This window comes from Microtus oregoni, unplaced genomic scaffold, assembly GCF_018167655.1.
Source record: "Microtus oregoni isolate MIOR12 unplaced genomic scaffold, Mior012 000020F_ref0000438, whole genome shotgun sequence".
In the NCBI taxonomy this organism is placed as follows: Eukaryota; Metazoa; Chordata; class Mammalia; order Rodentia; family Cricetidae; genus Microtus; species Microtus oregoni.
This window is the reverse complement of record NW_024543079.1, coordinates 13,673,984-13,687,768: the sequence shown is the minus strand read 5'-3', so window position 1 is coordinate 13,687,768 and position 13,785 is coordinate 13,673,984. Positions and strand designations below refer to the sequence as shown.

At 51.3% G+C, this 13,785-nt stretch overlaps 1 protein-coding gene across 1 annotated transcript in view; it reads right to left on the bottom strand.

Moving 5' to 3' along the window:
• Window positions 1-1,570: 1,570 nt before the first annotated feature.
• LOC121460362 (fer-1-like protein 4) overlaps window positions 1,571-13,785 on the bottom strand; it is a 34,993-nt gene continuing 22,778 nt past the window's right edge. The window contains exons 29-45 of the mRNA XM_041670711.1: window positions 13,316-13,514; window positions 13,118-13,176; window positions 12,910-13,035; window positions 11,870-11,912; window positions 11,483-11,583; window positions 11,272-11,406; window positions 10,910-11,026; window positions 7,302-7,429; window positions 6,968-7,138; window positions 5,853-6,007; window positions 5,080-5,240; window positions 4,564-4,649; window positions 3,161-3,259; window positions 2,777-3,018; window positions 2,000-2,277; window positions 1,829-1,929; window positions 1,571-1,751 (exon numbers count right to left, since the gene is read on the bottom strand). Coding sequence (XP_041526645.1) covers window positions 1,571-1,751; window positions 1,829-1,929; window positions 2,000-2,277; window positions 2,777-3,018; window positions 3,161-3,259; window positions 4,564-4,649; window positions 5,080-5,240; window positions 5,853-6,007; window positions 6,968-7,138; window positions 7,302-7,429; window positions 10,910-11,026; window positions 11,272-11,406; window positions 11,483-11,583; window positions 11,870-11,912; window positions 12,910-13,035; window positions 13,118-13,176; window positions 13,316-13,514 — 2,382 coding nt within the window. The remainder of the gene's footprint in view (window positions 1,752-1,828; window positions 1,930-1,999; window positions 2,278-2,776; window positions 3,019-3,160; window positions 3,260-4,563; window positions 4,650-5,079; window positions 5,241-5,852; window positions 6,008-6,967; window positions 7,139-7,301; window positions 7,430-10,909; window positions 11,027-11,271; window positions 11,407-11,482; window positions 11,584-11,869; window positions 11,913-12,909; window positions 13,036-13,117; window positions 13,177-13,315; window positions 13,515-13,785) is intronic.

Genomic DNA, 13,785 nt, shown 5'->3' with positions numbered 1-13,785 from the left:
TAGAGTGTCCCTTTTGCAGTGATGGACAGCTAAAGCAGAGGGCCATGCGGTTCTGCTCCACCGATGTTTCTGCTCTTCGCCGAGCTCCGTAGTGTCTCGCACTGAGAGATTAGCGTGGACCTTTACAAAGTCCTTACGGGAACAACACTGAAGCAAGGCGGAGGAAGCTGGGACTGCCGTTCTGGAGCACAACCAGCACAACCCTTAGCTCAGGACCTAACCAGGGCTTCTTATTAGAGCCCTTATCTCTGTGTTTTTTTTTTTGTTTGTTTGTTTTGTTTTGTTTTGTTTTGTTTGGTTTGGTTTTTCAAGATAGGGTTTCTCTATAGCTTTGGAGCCTGTCCTGGAACCAGCTCTTGTAGACCAGGCTGGCCTCGAACTCACAGAGATCCGCCTGCCTCTGCTTCCCGAGTGCTGGGATTAAAGGCGTACGCCACCACCACCACCACCCCCACCCCACCCCCCACCCCCGGCGAGCCCTTATCTCTGTGTTGAGAATCATGATCCAGAGGCCTCAGTGCTCCACAGCCCAGGGAGCCAAGACAGTGGGCAGCAGGCAGTTCATCAGAGCATGTTCCCCTAAAGCTGTGGCAGGAAGCCAAGTACAGCAATGACAGCAGAGCCTTGGGGGTGCCTGAGGGCCAGGTGATTTGATTGTCCAGAGTTGTTCATCACCAAGCAGTCGGGGGTGTTGACCCGGGACTATTTCCCTTGTTAACTTGGGGTCCTTCTGGTAACCCACCTATCCTCTCAGCCTCTGTGGTTCAGGAGCAATATTGGTCTACCCCATGCTCTTAGGAAGGTCACCATCTGAGTACGCCAGCCACCAGCACCCATGGTAAGCCAGGCCCCTCCGGAGGAGGGAGGCAAGGGAGCTAGCTGCACAGTGATCTCCAGTTCCAGGGGGCCCTGCCTATCATAAACTACCCTCTGTGGGCAGCAGGGCTAAGCTAGGAGGCAGTAACAGCCAGTGATACATTTAAGACCTGTAACAAGCTACCTGAAGCCAGCCAACCAAGCCAATAATTTCCCTTTTTTGCTTAAGCCAATTTGGGTTGAGATTTCTTTCTTTTTCATATATATACAAAAAGCTTAGTTCCAGGACAGGAACCAAAAGCTACGGAGAAACCCTGTCTCGAAAAATCAAAAAAAAAAAAAAAAAAAAGCTTTAGTAGGCATCCTTGCTCTCGGGGTTGGCAAAAAGTTAACGGAACAAAATGCTTAGATGTCATGGAAGGCAGCACCATGAGCAGACAGAGGGACCCAGGCTCTGGCAGGAATACAAAGCAGGCTGTTGAGGGGCTGATCCAGATGACACAGCCCACTCAGCCATTAGGGCTTGTTCTTCCCCGGGGTCGCATGTGGGCCGTCTTCCATCCCTGTGCATTCTAGCAAATCCCTGAGAGCATTTGACCTTTACCACCTACAAAGACCAGGTCCGCAAAGACCTGGGTCTGCAGTGAGGTTTATTAAACTCAAGTACTGGACCCTAGAGCTCATGTTGGAAGAAAGGACTTCTGGAGCAGGGTTGGAAGATTGGCACCCTGAGGTGTGTCCCTGGTCCCTTGGACTAGTGTTTGAAGATGACCTCACTGATCTGTCCAGGGATTGTGTAGAAGACGAGGAGGAGAAAGACAGTGATGAGCGCCAGCAGCAGAAGCAGCACCAGGATGCGCCAGTAACGGCGCCAGATGAAGAAGACAAAAGTCTTCAGGGGGTTCACGAACCAGTTGAAGGAGGTTTTGGGGCGGCTGTTGGGGAAGGGTAGAGTCACATAACCAGGAAACCCCTGCCAGCGACCCCACCTCCCTAAGCTCGCACTACTTACTTGGGCTTCTCCAGAGGCTCGGGCTCTTTTCTTCCCTTCCCAACTGGCCGGTTCTCTGCCTCCTCTACAGTCAGCAGTTCAAATTCCGCCTCAACCTTCCCCTAGAAGACGGTGAGGCTGTCAGTGGACACAGTCCAGCCCTGAGCCAGCCTTAGCCACTACGCTACGCACCGTGAGGATGTAGACGTTGCCACCGGTGTCTGTGAACTCCAGGTCCTCTGGCCGTCCCTTCCTCCTCCTCTTCTGTTTCTTGCGACCCTGAGCTTCTCGGGCCTCTCGCTCCACATCTTCCACTTCCTTCATCTTCACTACTGGCCACCAGCCCCGCAATCGACGACAGCGAAACAGATTGCACCTCGGCCCAGCCCCACCAAGGGCTAGTCGAACAGAACAGTGCTCAGGGTCCCGGGCCCCCCTCACCATGTCTGGTAGCTGCAACTCCAGGGAGCCTGTGAGAGCACAATTCCCGAGGTGAGGGGTCAAAGAGGCAGCTCCCGAGTGTTGCCAAGTACCAAAAGGGAAAATACCGTGGTCAGGCCACAGCTATAGACTTCCTAACCAGTCAGCACCAGCCTGTCAGGTCCCAACCGAGGGACCATACTGCCAAAGCATCAAAGGCCACAAGAGAGGAGTTTGGGGGGAGGGGGAGAAGGGTGGGAGGAGGCGGATACTTTTTTTTCCTTTTATCAATAAAAAAAAAAAAAGCCACAACGGGAATGCAGAGTGACTCCAGAAGGATCCCGGGGAAAGACTTGAGCAGAGAGGAGGTTACTACATCATGCTCCCTGAACACCATGGTCAGGTAGAAAGCAATGGTTCAAGCCTGGGGTCTAAAATCATAGGACTCAAAGTTGAGTCGGAGTAGGAACCAAGGGACAGAAAAAACAGTGGAGGCAAGGAAAACGAGGACAAATCAAATGTAGGCTTGAGGCTAGGGAAGCTAAGTACCAAGGAAGTCGTTGGCGGAGATGCGGTCGTAGTCCCAAACCTGCATCACCAGCACAGCTGGCTGCCGGAACTCAGCCTCCTCCAGGGCGAAGGGTCCGGGCTTGCGCCGGACGCTCACCTCCCGCTCCGTAGGCAGGTAGTCAAAGCGAAACACGAAGCGCCAATTGAAGTTGCCCTCTCCAGTCAGGGAGTTGAAGTGGACGTCTGTCTCCTGTTTGTCATGCTCCAGCCCCTTTATCCAGCTACGTGAGAAAGGACACAGCCCAGGGCAAGATGGGCATTGGGGCTGGAGCCGCACCCACAACTCAGCTCCTGGCGCACAGAAGGCCTGGACACAGGGTCCCCATTTACAGTTCCCTTAGGACAACTGTTTGGACAGCCTACCTTTTCACATAGATGTCGCTTGACATCTCTCCTGTGAGCGGATTCACGTCATCCAGAACCACATCTTCCGTGTTCCAGATGACAACTCTGAGCTCATAACTGGGGACACAGTGGTTTCTGACTGTTGAGAAGGGTCCTGGGAGTGTCCGGCCTAACACACTACAGCCCCTGGTTTGGTTCCCCAGCAACTCTTAGACTGAGGTGGTGGCACACAGGACTGTAATCCCAACTGCTCCAGAGGTGGCAGCAGGAGCATCAGAGCTCAAGTTCATCTCTGAGGCTACATGAAACCTTGTCCTCAAACCATAACAGCCAGAAAATCTTTGATCATTGTTCAGTTGGTAGAGTGCTTGCCTAGTATGCATGAAGTCCTGGGTTCAGTCTCTAGCACACATGCATGGCAAGTGGTACATGCCTGTAATCCCAGCTATGGAGGGGGAGAGGCAGGAGGATCGAGAGAGTTCAAAGGCCATCCACCGCTGCACACCTAGTTAAGGACCTGCGGGGGCTACATGAGGCCTCCTCGTCACGAAAGACAAGAAGTGGAGGTAGTGTTGTGCGAACAGAAGGGAACTGGGTCAGATGTCACTGACCACGCCCCACTACAGCAATGGCAGCACCAGGCATCCCAGTTTTCCCTCTGACTCTGCCCAGCCACGCTGTCAGTCTATACGGTTCTGGTGAGATAGGCGTCTACCCGACTCTAGATTTGGGAGAACCACCCAGAACTGGCCAATCTGTGGTGTTCCAGCCTTGCCCATGGTGACAGCTTCAGAGAGGAGCATCTAACCCCCAGCAGACAATAGGAGGTGGCTCTCAGTTTTTGTCTAATAGGATTGGGTTTTATTTCTGCTCAGAAGGCCTAGCTGGTAAGAGATGAACCTGAAACTCTCAGAGGCTACTTTGTTCTACACTGCAAAAGGCTCTCGGAATGGCTGGAGATGACTCAGTGAAAAGAGCACTTGTTACTCTTCCCCAGGACTCAGGTTCAGTTCCTGGGATCCACAGTGTGGCTTATAACTATCTGTGGCTCCAGTTTAAAGGGATCTGGCGCCATCTACTGACCTGTGCAGGCCCTAAGCTTGAATGCATACAAGCATGCAGGCAAAAGAGCCATGCACGTGAAAAGAAAAAAAAAAAAAAAAAGGATCCTCCCTGAGAGGGACAGAGCCCTAGGTGGAAAAGGACATGTCTGACAGTCGCCAGGCATCTGGACCAGTGTCTGAGTGACGACACCCTCACAGAACTGCACTCGGGCTAGCTTGGGCTAGCTGGGGCAGGAACAGGGTGTACTGAAAGATACAGACGCCCAGAACTCACACCTGCCCATGAGCCTAAGTCAGAAGTCTTGGCTCAGTGGGGGCTCAGATTTTCAGAGAATAGAAGGGTCAAAATTCTTTCACCTGATTGGCTGCCGAGGCTTGATGTCAACTGGGGGTGGGGCAGGCACATCACTGGGGAAGATGTCAATCCACATATGAAGGGATCCCTAAGAGCACAAAAGCAGGCTGCAGGGTCTTGTTAGAAGAACCCCTTCCCCTACAGCCTTGAATCTGGTGGCTGCCCTGTCCCCAGGGGGAGAAGAGCCAGGGGCAGGAGTTACTGGGCAGACTGGGCAGATTTGGGAGTATTTAGATGAAGGCAGAGTCTGAAATGAGGGTCCCACAGCCAAGACTAGGTTTGGGTTCAGGGTGAGAAAACTGAGGTCAAGGGTAGGATGTGGTCTTGAGGCCCGAACCTTAGTGAGTGAGGAGGGAGGCCTGACCCTCATTGGCTCAGGGCTGGGGACCCCGTGGGACCAGAATTGGAGATAATAGGGTGTACAGCCCATGACAGGTTATCACTGACACCAGGAGCCAGGGTTAGCAGCAGTGTAGAGTGTGGCTTGGGAAAAGGGTCTCAGGAGTCATGTCCTTCACCTGCAGCAGCCCTGGGCTGCGGGGATGGTACAGGGGCCGTATTTCCACATGTTCGGGTACCAGCTGGATCCCGAGTCCTGGCATCTCCTGCCAATGCCGCAGCACGAGCAATGCTTGAGCCTCTTCAGAAGCCTCGTTTCTCACCTTGGGATCTCTGCTGTCTGAAACAGGGATGTAGCTGAGGCTAATGCTACACTCAATAAAGCCTGTGGCCTCTGCCAGGCATGGCGGCTCACACCTTTAATCCCAGCAGAGGCGGGAGGATCTCCAGGAGTTTGAGGCAAGCCTGGTCTACATAATGAGTTTCAGGAACAGAGCTATGTAGAGACCTCCTTAACAGCTATGTTCCCCCAACTCCCATCCCCACACCCCCAAAAATAACCCGTGGCCTGGGAGAGCAAGTCCACCATTCACAAAAAGCAAGAGCTGGGGGAGGTGCTGCTGCTAAAGCTACTACCGGTAAAGAGCCAGCCGTCACGATTGCTCAGATCCTGTTTAGAGACCAGACCACCAGCTGCTTGAAGTCTGAGCTCAATTCCATAACCACAGACTATATAGATCTCTGTAACCTGTGCACTGAGAGGTTTACTACCTAAGATCATTTTCTCCCTGCATCGAGGAACTGTGCCCTTAGCCAAATTCACAAACATCCCTGTGCCTGCTGCCATCAGTGGGCTCTCCTGGGCATACTAGCCTGGCACCTGCTGTATCCTGTGTCTTGGTCTGTCTCCCTGGTACTCTCTGTGGCCTGCCCAGCAGAGAGGGTCTGGTACCTGAAGGCAGGGCCTCAGACGGTGTCAGGAAGACTCTGTTGCCCACCTTGACAGCCCCAACTCGGTATTCTGGGGCAGGGAGGCCACAGCGCTGGCACAACCCCGCCAGAATCTGTGAAGGCCGGAAGGCATCGCGCCAGGCATTGTACCCATCCCTGCAGGCAGAAGAGGACAATACATGAACTAGAGCAGTGTATGGGCACAGTGGGCACAGTGGGGCTCAAAGAGGTCACATGACTTAGTACCAAAACCTCAGTACCCAAGCTCAAGTCTTGGCTACTGAGCTGAGATGACTTGCAAGGGATGAGAGACGTTTCCCTTCTGTAAGAACTGTAGCTTGGATACAAGAATGGGGCGGTGACAGTTGGGGAGATGCGATTGTTCAGCATGTAAAGGGTTTGTTGCATAAACATGAGGACCTGAGTTCAAATCCCCACAGCCCACATAAAAGTTGACACGTAGGGCAAGTATTCGTAATCCCAGTGCTCCCATGGGAGATGAAGGTGGAGACAGGAGATGCAGCCAGCTCATAAACCAGGTAGCCTGGCTCACAACAGTGATGAGACTCTCCCTCAAGATGGATGGAGAGCCGGGTGGTGGTGGTGCACGCCTTTAATCCCAGCACTCGGGAGGCAGAGGCAGGCGGATCTCTGTGAGTTCGAGGCCAGCCTGGTCTACAAAGGGAGTACCAGGACAGGCTCCAAAAGCTACAGAGAAACCCTGTCTTGAAAAAAAGATGGATGGAGAAGGGCTGGAGAGATGGCTCAGTGGTTAAGAGCATTGCTTGATCTTCCAAAGGTCCTGAGTTCAATTCCCACCAACCGCATGGTGGCTCACAACCATGTGTAATGAGGACTGGTGCCCTCTTCTGGTGTGCGGGCATACACACAGACAGAATATTGTATACATAATAAATAAATAAAAATTAAAAAAAAAAGATGGACAGAGAAGAGTAATGCCCAAGTCTGTCCTCAGACCCTCACATGCATGTTGTGGAACACGTGTCCCCAAATACTACTCGTGAAACATTCAAAATATAATAAGATTAAACACATTCTAAAGGGAACTGTGAACTTGAATGTGTTCGCTTCAGGAATGGGCCCTGCCAGACTCACACATCATACTGGGAGGCCAGCCCACAGTTGGCTCTGTGGTGGCTATAGAATCTATTTTCCAGGTCAATGTGGGTCTCCCCAATGAGGTCATCAGAGCCCACGAGGTCATGATCAAATATGGCCACAGTCAGCTCTGGCTCGGCTGGAAGAGAGACGTTCAACTCCAGCACCCTGGGCAGAAAAGAAAAGTGGCTAAGGACAGCTCCACGCCCTCCAGGGGGACCTGGGGTAGTGGTGTCCAGTTCCCCACCATCATCAAGTCAGCAGCCTGGGCAAGAGCCTGTGGAGCCCCATACCCCCCCCCCCTGCCCTCAAGCCCAGGGTCCAGCCTCACTCTCCAAAGACGGGGTGGAGTTGCTTGGGGATGTAGCGTTCCTTAGTGTCCCGCTGTTCCTTGCCAGCGCTCACCACCACATAGGGGTCTGCCTTGCCGTTGGGGTCCGCGGGAGTCAGGTTGGTAGCCTAGGGGGTAGAATTGAAATCAGTGGATTCAGGAGAAATACCATCCTTGAAACCAAAGCCCTTGTCGGACCCGATCACAGGATTTTGCAAGGTGCTGGAGGTCAAACCAGGGATTCCTCCGCACTGGTCAAGCACTCTATTGACTGAGCCACATCACCGCCCCGGCTTCTTCTCTGTTACAGTGTGAGAGCCATCAGCAGTATGAGGTGTGTTTAGAAATCACTGGGGAATCAGAGAAGCAGGTGGCACTAGGGCCCGTCTTCCCCAGTCAGCTGCTGGTGCCTATCCAACATTAACAGTTCAGCCAGGGATTGGAAAGTTAGAAAAACCTACTCTGCCACGCAAGCCATAGAATGCGCCAATAGGATGCTGTTTAGGGAGGGGACGATACCAGACATTGGGAAGACTGTACTGCCCTAAAGAGTGTAGTCAATGAGAACTGGAGGCTGGGGATGGAGGGCAGAGAAACGTGATAAGGGGTATAAAACTCACTACTTTTGCCAAATTGGCATGCCAGTCACTTTGCCTTTTGTCCAGGTTGGGGCCTGGCTTCCAAACTGGAAAATAAATCTGTCTTGTTTTGCTACACTGAGTCTCCAGGACTTTTATTATGAAGTGAAGGTCAGTGTTTCTCGCCTACATAAAAGAATACACTACTCATCTTCCTTCTCACTTTCCTATCTGGAAATTATTCAAGGACACAGAGATCTTCATTATTCATTTTTCAGCTGTATAATACTCTGTTGTTCACCCATTGTGTGACTGGGCACTTGTTTTTGTTTTTTTGTTTGTTTGTTTGTTTGTTTTGATTTTTTGAGACAGGGTTTCTCCGTAGCTTTTGGTTCCTGTCCTGGAACTAGCTCTCGTAGACCAGGCTGGCCTCGAACTCACAGAGATCCACCTGCCTCTGCCTCCCGAGTGCTGGGATTAAAGGCGTGCACCACCAACGCCCGGCTCTGGGCACTTGTTTTTACGGTAACTTTTTATTTTTAGAAATATGTGAGCCGGGCGGTGGTGGCGCACGCCTTTAATCCCAGCACTCGGGAGGCAGAGGCAGGTGGATCTCTGTGAGTTCGAGGCCAGCCTGGTCTACGAGAGCTAGTTCCAGGACAGGCTCCAAAGCTACAGAGAAACCCTGTCTCGGAAAAAAAAAAAAAAAAAAAAAAAAAAAAGAAAAAGAAATATGTGGGGTTTTTTTTCCTTCAAACTGTCCAGTCACCCCTTTTTCAGGACTGGAGATCAAACCCAGGATCCCCTGAATGCTAGGCAAAGGCTCTACCATACAGCCACATCCTCAGCTGCCTCTTTTCAAGTATTCCTGTGTGTGTGTGTGTGTGTGTGCGCGTGCGCGTGCGTGTGCATGTGTGTACACGCCTTCCTCAATCACTACCTTGTTTTTTGAGATTTGGTCTCTCACTGAACCAGGAGCTCACTGATCCAGCCATGCTAACTGGCAACAAATCTCAGTGGCCATCCTGACCTCACCTTCTCTGTGCCAGAATTATGGGTGTACACTGCCAAGCCCAACATTTTGCATAAGTGCCGGGGACGCAAAAGTCTTCACGCTGGCACAGCAAACACTTTACCAACTGAGTCATCTCCCAGTTCAATGCACTTCTGAGACAGTGTCAAATAGCGCAGGCTGCCCTCAAACTTGCTTTGTGGCAGAGGATGACTTTGAACTCCCGACCTTCTTGTCTTCACCTCCTGAGTACTGGGACTGCAGGCACGTGCACACCAGCTTTGTGTGATTGTGGAGTTTAAATTCAGGGCTTTGTGTATGTTGGGAAAGCTATGGCTCTAGTTCTGGACTGGCCTTGAACTCAGTCCTACCTTAGCCTCATGTGTGCACACATGAGGAGGTCCAAGATGACTCCGCAACCTCAGGTGTTGGTCCTCTGTGGCCATTTTTTTTTTCTGGTTTTGTTGCTGTTGTTTTTTGGTTTGTTTTTTGTTTTTGAGATGGCATCTCTCACAGGGGACTGGAACCAGCTAGATCGGCTAGCCTGGCTGACCAATGAGCCCAACTGACCTCTCTCCACCTCTCCAGCCATGGGATTACAGACGTGATCAGCCATACCAACTTGTTTGGCTCTTTATTTTTGCTTCCTTGTTTTTGGTTGGTTGACTCCTCTGACTTGGTAAAGGTTTTTGATTTAATTTTATTTTATGTGTATGGGTATTTTGCCTGCATGTATGTCTATGTAACACATGCATGTTTCAGGCGGCAGCCAGGCCAGGAGAGTGTCAGATCCTCTGGAACAGGAGTTCCAGATGCTCATGAGCTCCTGTAGGGTGCTGGGAATCCATCCCGGTCCTTTGGAAGAGCAGCCAGTGCTCATAACTGCTGAGCCATCTCTCGGGCTCTGGTTTGGTATTTTGATCCTCCTGCCTCCACTTCCCAAATTTTGGGATTACTGATGTGTACTACACCCAGTTATGGTTTGGGGTTGTTTGTTGTTTTTATTGATTTTTTTTGTTTTTGGTTTCACTATGTAGTCCAGGCTGGCTTCAAATTCACAGTAATCTTCCTAGCTCAGCTTCCTGAGAGCTGTGATTACAAATATGATCCTAAAATTGCTGTTTCCTCTGCCTAGTGCTGGGGATGGACCCCAAGGCTCAAGTGTTCTGAGCCAAACTTCAGCTCTCAGAACTGAGTTTTCTGAATTGAACAGATAATATAAATCTCAGTCTTAAATTGATGTGGGGGAGTCACACTAAAGACGCATTCCCCAGGAAGGCCCTGTTTCCTAAAATGGCTTCTTTTCCCTGCGGGCGAGCTGCCTCTCAGCAGCTTTCAAGGAGGTCCCGCTTCATGCAGGGTCTGGTTTCCATCCCTTCCTTTGCTCAGACTCTAAGAACCCAAGGTCAAGGTTCAGGTGTGGACAGTGTTGAGCTGTGGCCAGTGGTTGTCTTGAAACTACAGCCTCCTTGCTCAACGAAAAGGGAAATTCCCCTTTCGTCAATGCTTTGTGTTCATTAAAAAGACGTCTAACGTCTAACGTGTCTAGACGTACAAAGGCATCTATCTCAGAGCACCCTGTCTACCATAGTGCTAGACGACACAGTCAGGATGAGTTCACTACCTAGCCTTACCCTAGGAGGGTCAGATGGTAATGCAGAGTGTCTCTTCCAGTGATGCCTTAGAATCCCTAAGTCAGGTCATAGCATCTGCTCCAGTGACAGGGAGAGAGGGACAGAAACCTGCTTGTTCCCCATTTCTTCCCAAGACTCCTTTAAGAAACTTCCAGGGCTCTGCTGTCTGCATGACAGCCATACAATGGAAGGAGTTACAGGGCATTTGACCAAAAGGCATTCTGGGATTGGAGATTCCACACTACACCTTTTAGCCGCACCGTCCCTAGACCAAAGATGTGCGTAAGTCTTGCCACAGACAAGCTTTGTGAGGAGAAGAGGTACCCTGAAGGAGCGGCCTACCTCTGTTGCCATGGGGATGAGCCAGGAACTGAGGACACTCACCTTCACGACATACACTCTAACCAGAAGCTTGATGGGCCGGTTCTGGGGGATCCCCCTGGAGATCTGAGGCTCCAAGAAAGATGCTGCCTCTGACTCAGGGTAAATGAGGAAGGAGCCCTGAGGTGGAGGAGACAATTACATTAGATTTATATGTGAGTGCTTTGCCTGCATGTACATCTGTGAGCTTGGTCCCCGAGGTCAGAAGAGGGTGTCAGATTCCCCAGAACTGGAGTTAGGGAAGCACGCTGTGGTGCTGGGAATGGTCCTCAGCAAGAGCAGCCAGTGTTAACTGAGGAGCCACCTCTCCAGCCTGTAAGCTTTTCCAGTCCCTTCTCAGCCTCTCCTTCTTCCCCGAAGTATACCTTGAACTTGCCCACAAAGTGTCCAGATCCTTCCTCTCCATCTCCAGCCTGGCCGCCTTGCCCTTTGTACAGGGGGAACACATTCAGCCAGTCTTCAAAGTGGTTGAACTCCTCCTCTAAGGAGTTGTTGTAGATCTGAAAGGTGAGGGGTCTCAGTGACAACTCTGTACCCCAAGTCCAAGGGGCACCCTTCTCCCCAACACCCCATCACCTTCAAGGTAGCGATTGCTTTTTTCTGAGGTCCAGAAACTTTGGTATCAGTTCTCCCCTGCTCCTGGGCCTCCCTGTCCGCAGAAATGAGGTGGGTTCCGTCTGAAAACAGCAGTGAGGTAAGAACTGTGGGGACAGCCGGGCGGTGGTGGCGCACGCCTTCAATCCCAGCACTCAGAGGCAGAGGCAGGTGGGTCTCTGTGAGTTCGAGGCCAGCCTGGTCTACAGAGTGAGTTCCAGGACAGGCTACAAAGCCACACAGAGAAAACATCTCAGGGTGGGGGAAGAGAGAAAGAGAGAGAGAGAGAGAGAGAGAGAGAGAGAGAGAGAGAGAATATATGAATGTGAGTATGGGGATAGACCGAGAGCAAAAAGTCGCATCTCTCACCTGGGTCCCCAGCGTCCTCCATCTCATCCTCATCGAAGTTGGACTGAAATCAAAAGGCAGGTCAGAGACCCCCTCCCCTCCTTGGCCCACCCTCCCTCCAGCTACGCAATCACTTCTTTGTTAAAGTGGCCTTTACTGTCCAGTCCTGTGCTGTTGTAGTCAATCACCGCCACCCACTTAGGGTCACTGAGCCCTTGAAATGAGGTCAGTCTACACTGCAAGGTGCTGGGAGTTGAAACACATACCAGACTTCCTGGGAGATATAAAATAGCTTATTAATTTTTATGATAATTACTGGTTGGAACCTTATTTCATATATGTTAATAAAACATTATTAAAATTATTCTTATTTTCCCTTTTATTTTTTAATGTGGCTATTAATAAAATTTTTTTTAAAAAGCTGAGACAGAGTCTCATGTTGGTATAAGCTGGCTTTGAACTCCTGACCCTTCTGTTACTACCTTCCAGGTGCTCACTGGTGGGTGCTGAAGAGCTAGAATTCTGCACTCATTTTTTTATTTGTTTGTTTGTTTTTTTTTTTTAATTTTTTTTTTAATATTTATTTATTATGTATACAATATTCTGTCTGTGTGTATGCCTGAAGGCCAGAAGAGGGCACCAGACCTCATTAAAGATGGTTGTGAGCCACCATGTGGTTGCTGGGAATTGAACTCAGGACCTTTGGAAGAGCAGCCAATGCTCTTAACCTCTGAGCCATCTCTCCAGCCCCTATTTGTTTGTTTTTGAGCCAGGTCTCAGTTTGTGTCCCTGCCTGGCCTGGAACTAGCTATGTAGACCAGGCTGGCCTCGAACTCACAGGGATGGAATACAGGGATTAAGGATATGCACCATGCTGGGTTCACATTCTATTTTGTTAGACAACAGAGCGCTGGGAGGCAGAAGTACTAATGTCCAACTACTGAAATTATGCGAAAGAGAAGAGATGGCTGCAACCAAGAGCTCTGGAGCACACAGGGTCTGCTGGATGAGACTCCCCCGTCCTTTGCCCCTCCATTCCTGCGAGGCCCTGCTCCACCCACCTGCCCCTGGAGCTCCTGCAGCGAGGCGTAGTACTTGGACCACCAGTCCATCTCTTCTGGATCTGGGATGTCCTCCTCCAGCTCGGGGCCTTGACCCAGGAGCCCTAAGGTGAGCTTCAGAGGAGCCTAAGGTAGAGAGGCCCTTGCTGCTCTCAGCCAGTCCACCACAGACCCTGACACCCCTCTCTAGCCTCGGGAATCCCATCACCTTCAGGATCCGGCTGGATAGTCCTGCTTCAGCCCCGAAGGGGTCTCGAGACTGCTTTCCTGGGAGCAGGGAAGAGAGCCCATGAGTTTAGGCCAGTAGACACCAGACTCCAAGCCCCACTGGGTCTTCCACTGGAGCCACTGCACCAGGGCCCAGAGGGGCTTTGATCTGTGGCTCCTACAGAGAAAGACCCCTAACCTTGAGGGCCCTTTGGCACCAGGTCTCTTGTATCCTCCTCTGGTTCCTCCTCCTCAGGGGGATCCTCATGACCCTGGAGTGTGAACTGCAGCATGTTGGAGACAATATGGGAACCCACAAGGACAGTCCGGCCAAAGGCCCGGCGCTCAATCACCAGGATGCTGAGTGGGGGCTGCAGGTATGACTGTTCTGGCAAGTCCTAGAGACAGGAAAACGGGAAGTGATTCCCAGCCCCGGGAAGGAGGAAAGGAGCTCAAAGTGGTGGGGAACAGGGCATTCTGGGCTCAGCTCCGCCCCACTGTCAGTCGCTAGTGGCCTTCTGACTCTGTGCCCCAGCTGAAGAGGGGACACAGCCCTGGACTCACGGACTGTTTTAAGTACGGTGACTCAGCTGATATGAAGGGACTTTGTCACCTATGAAGTGTGACCAGAAACACAGGTTAGCGTTTTTCCTAGAGGATGAACGCTCA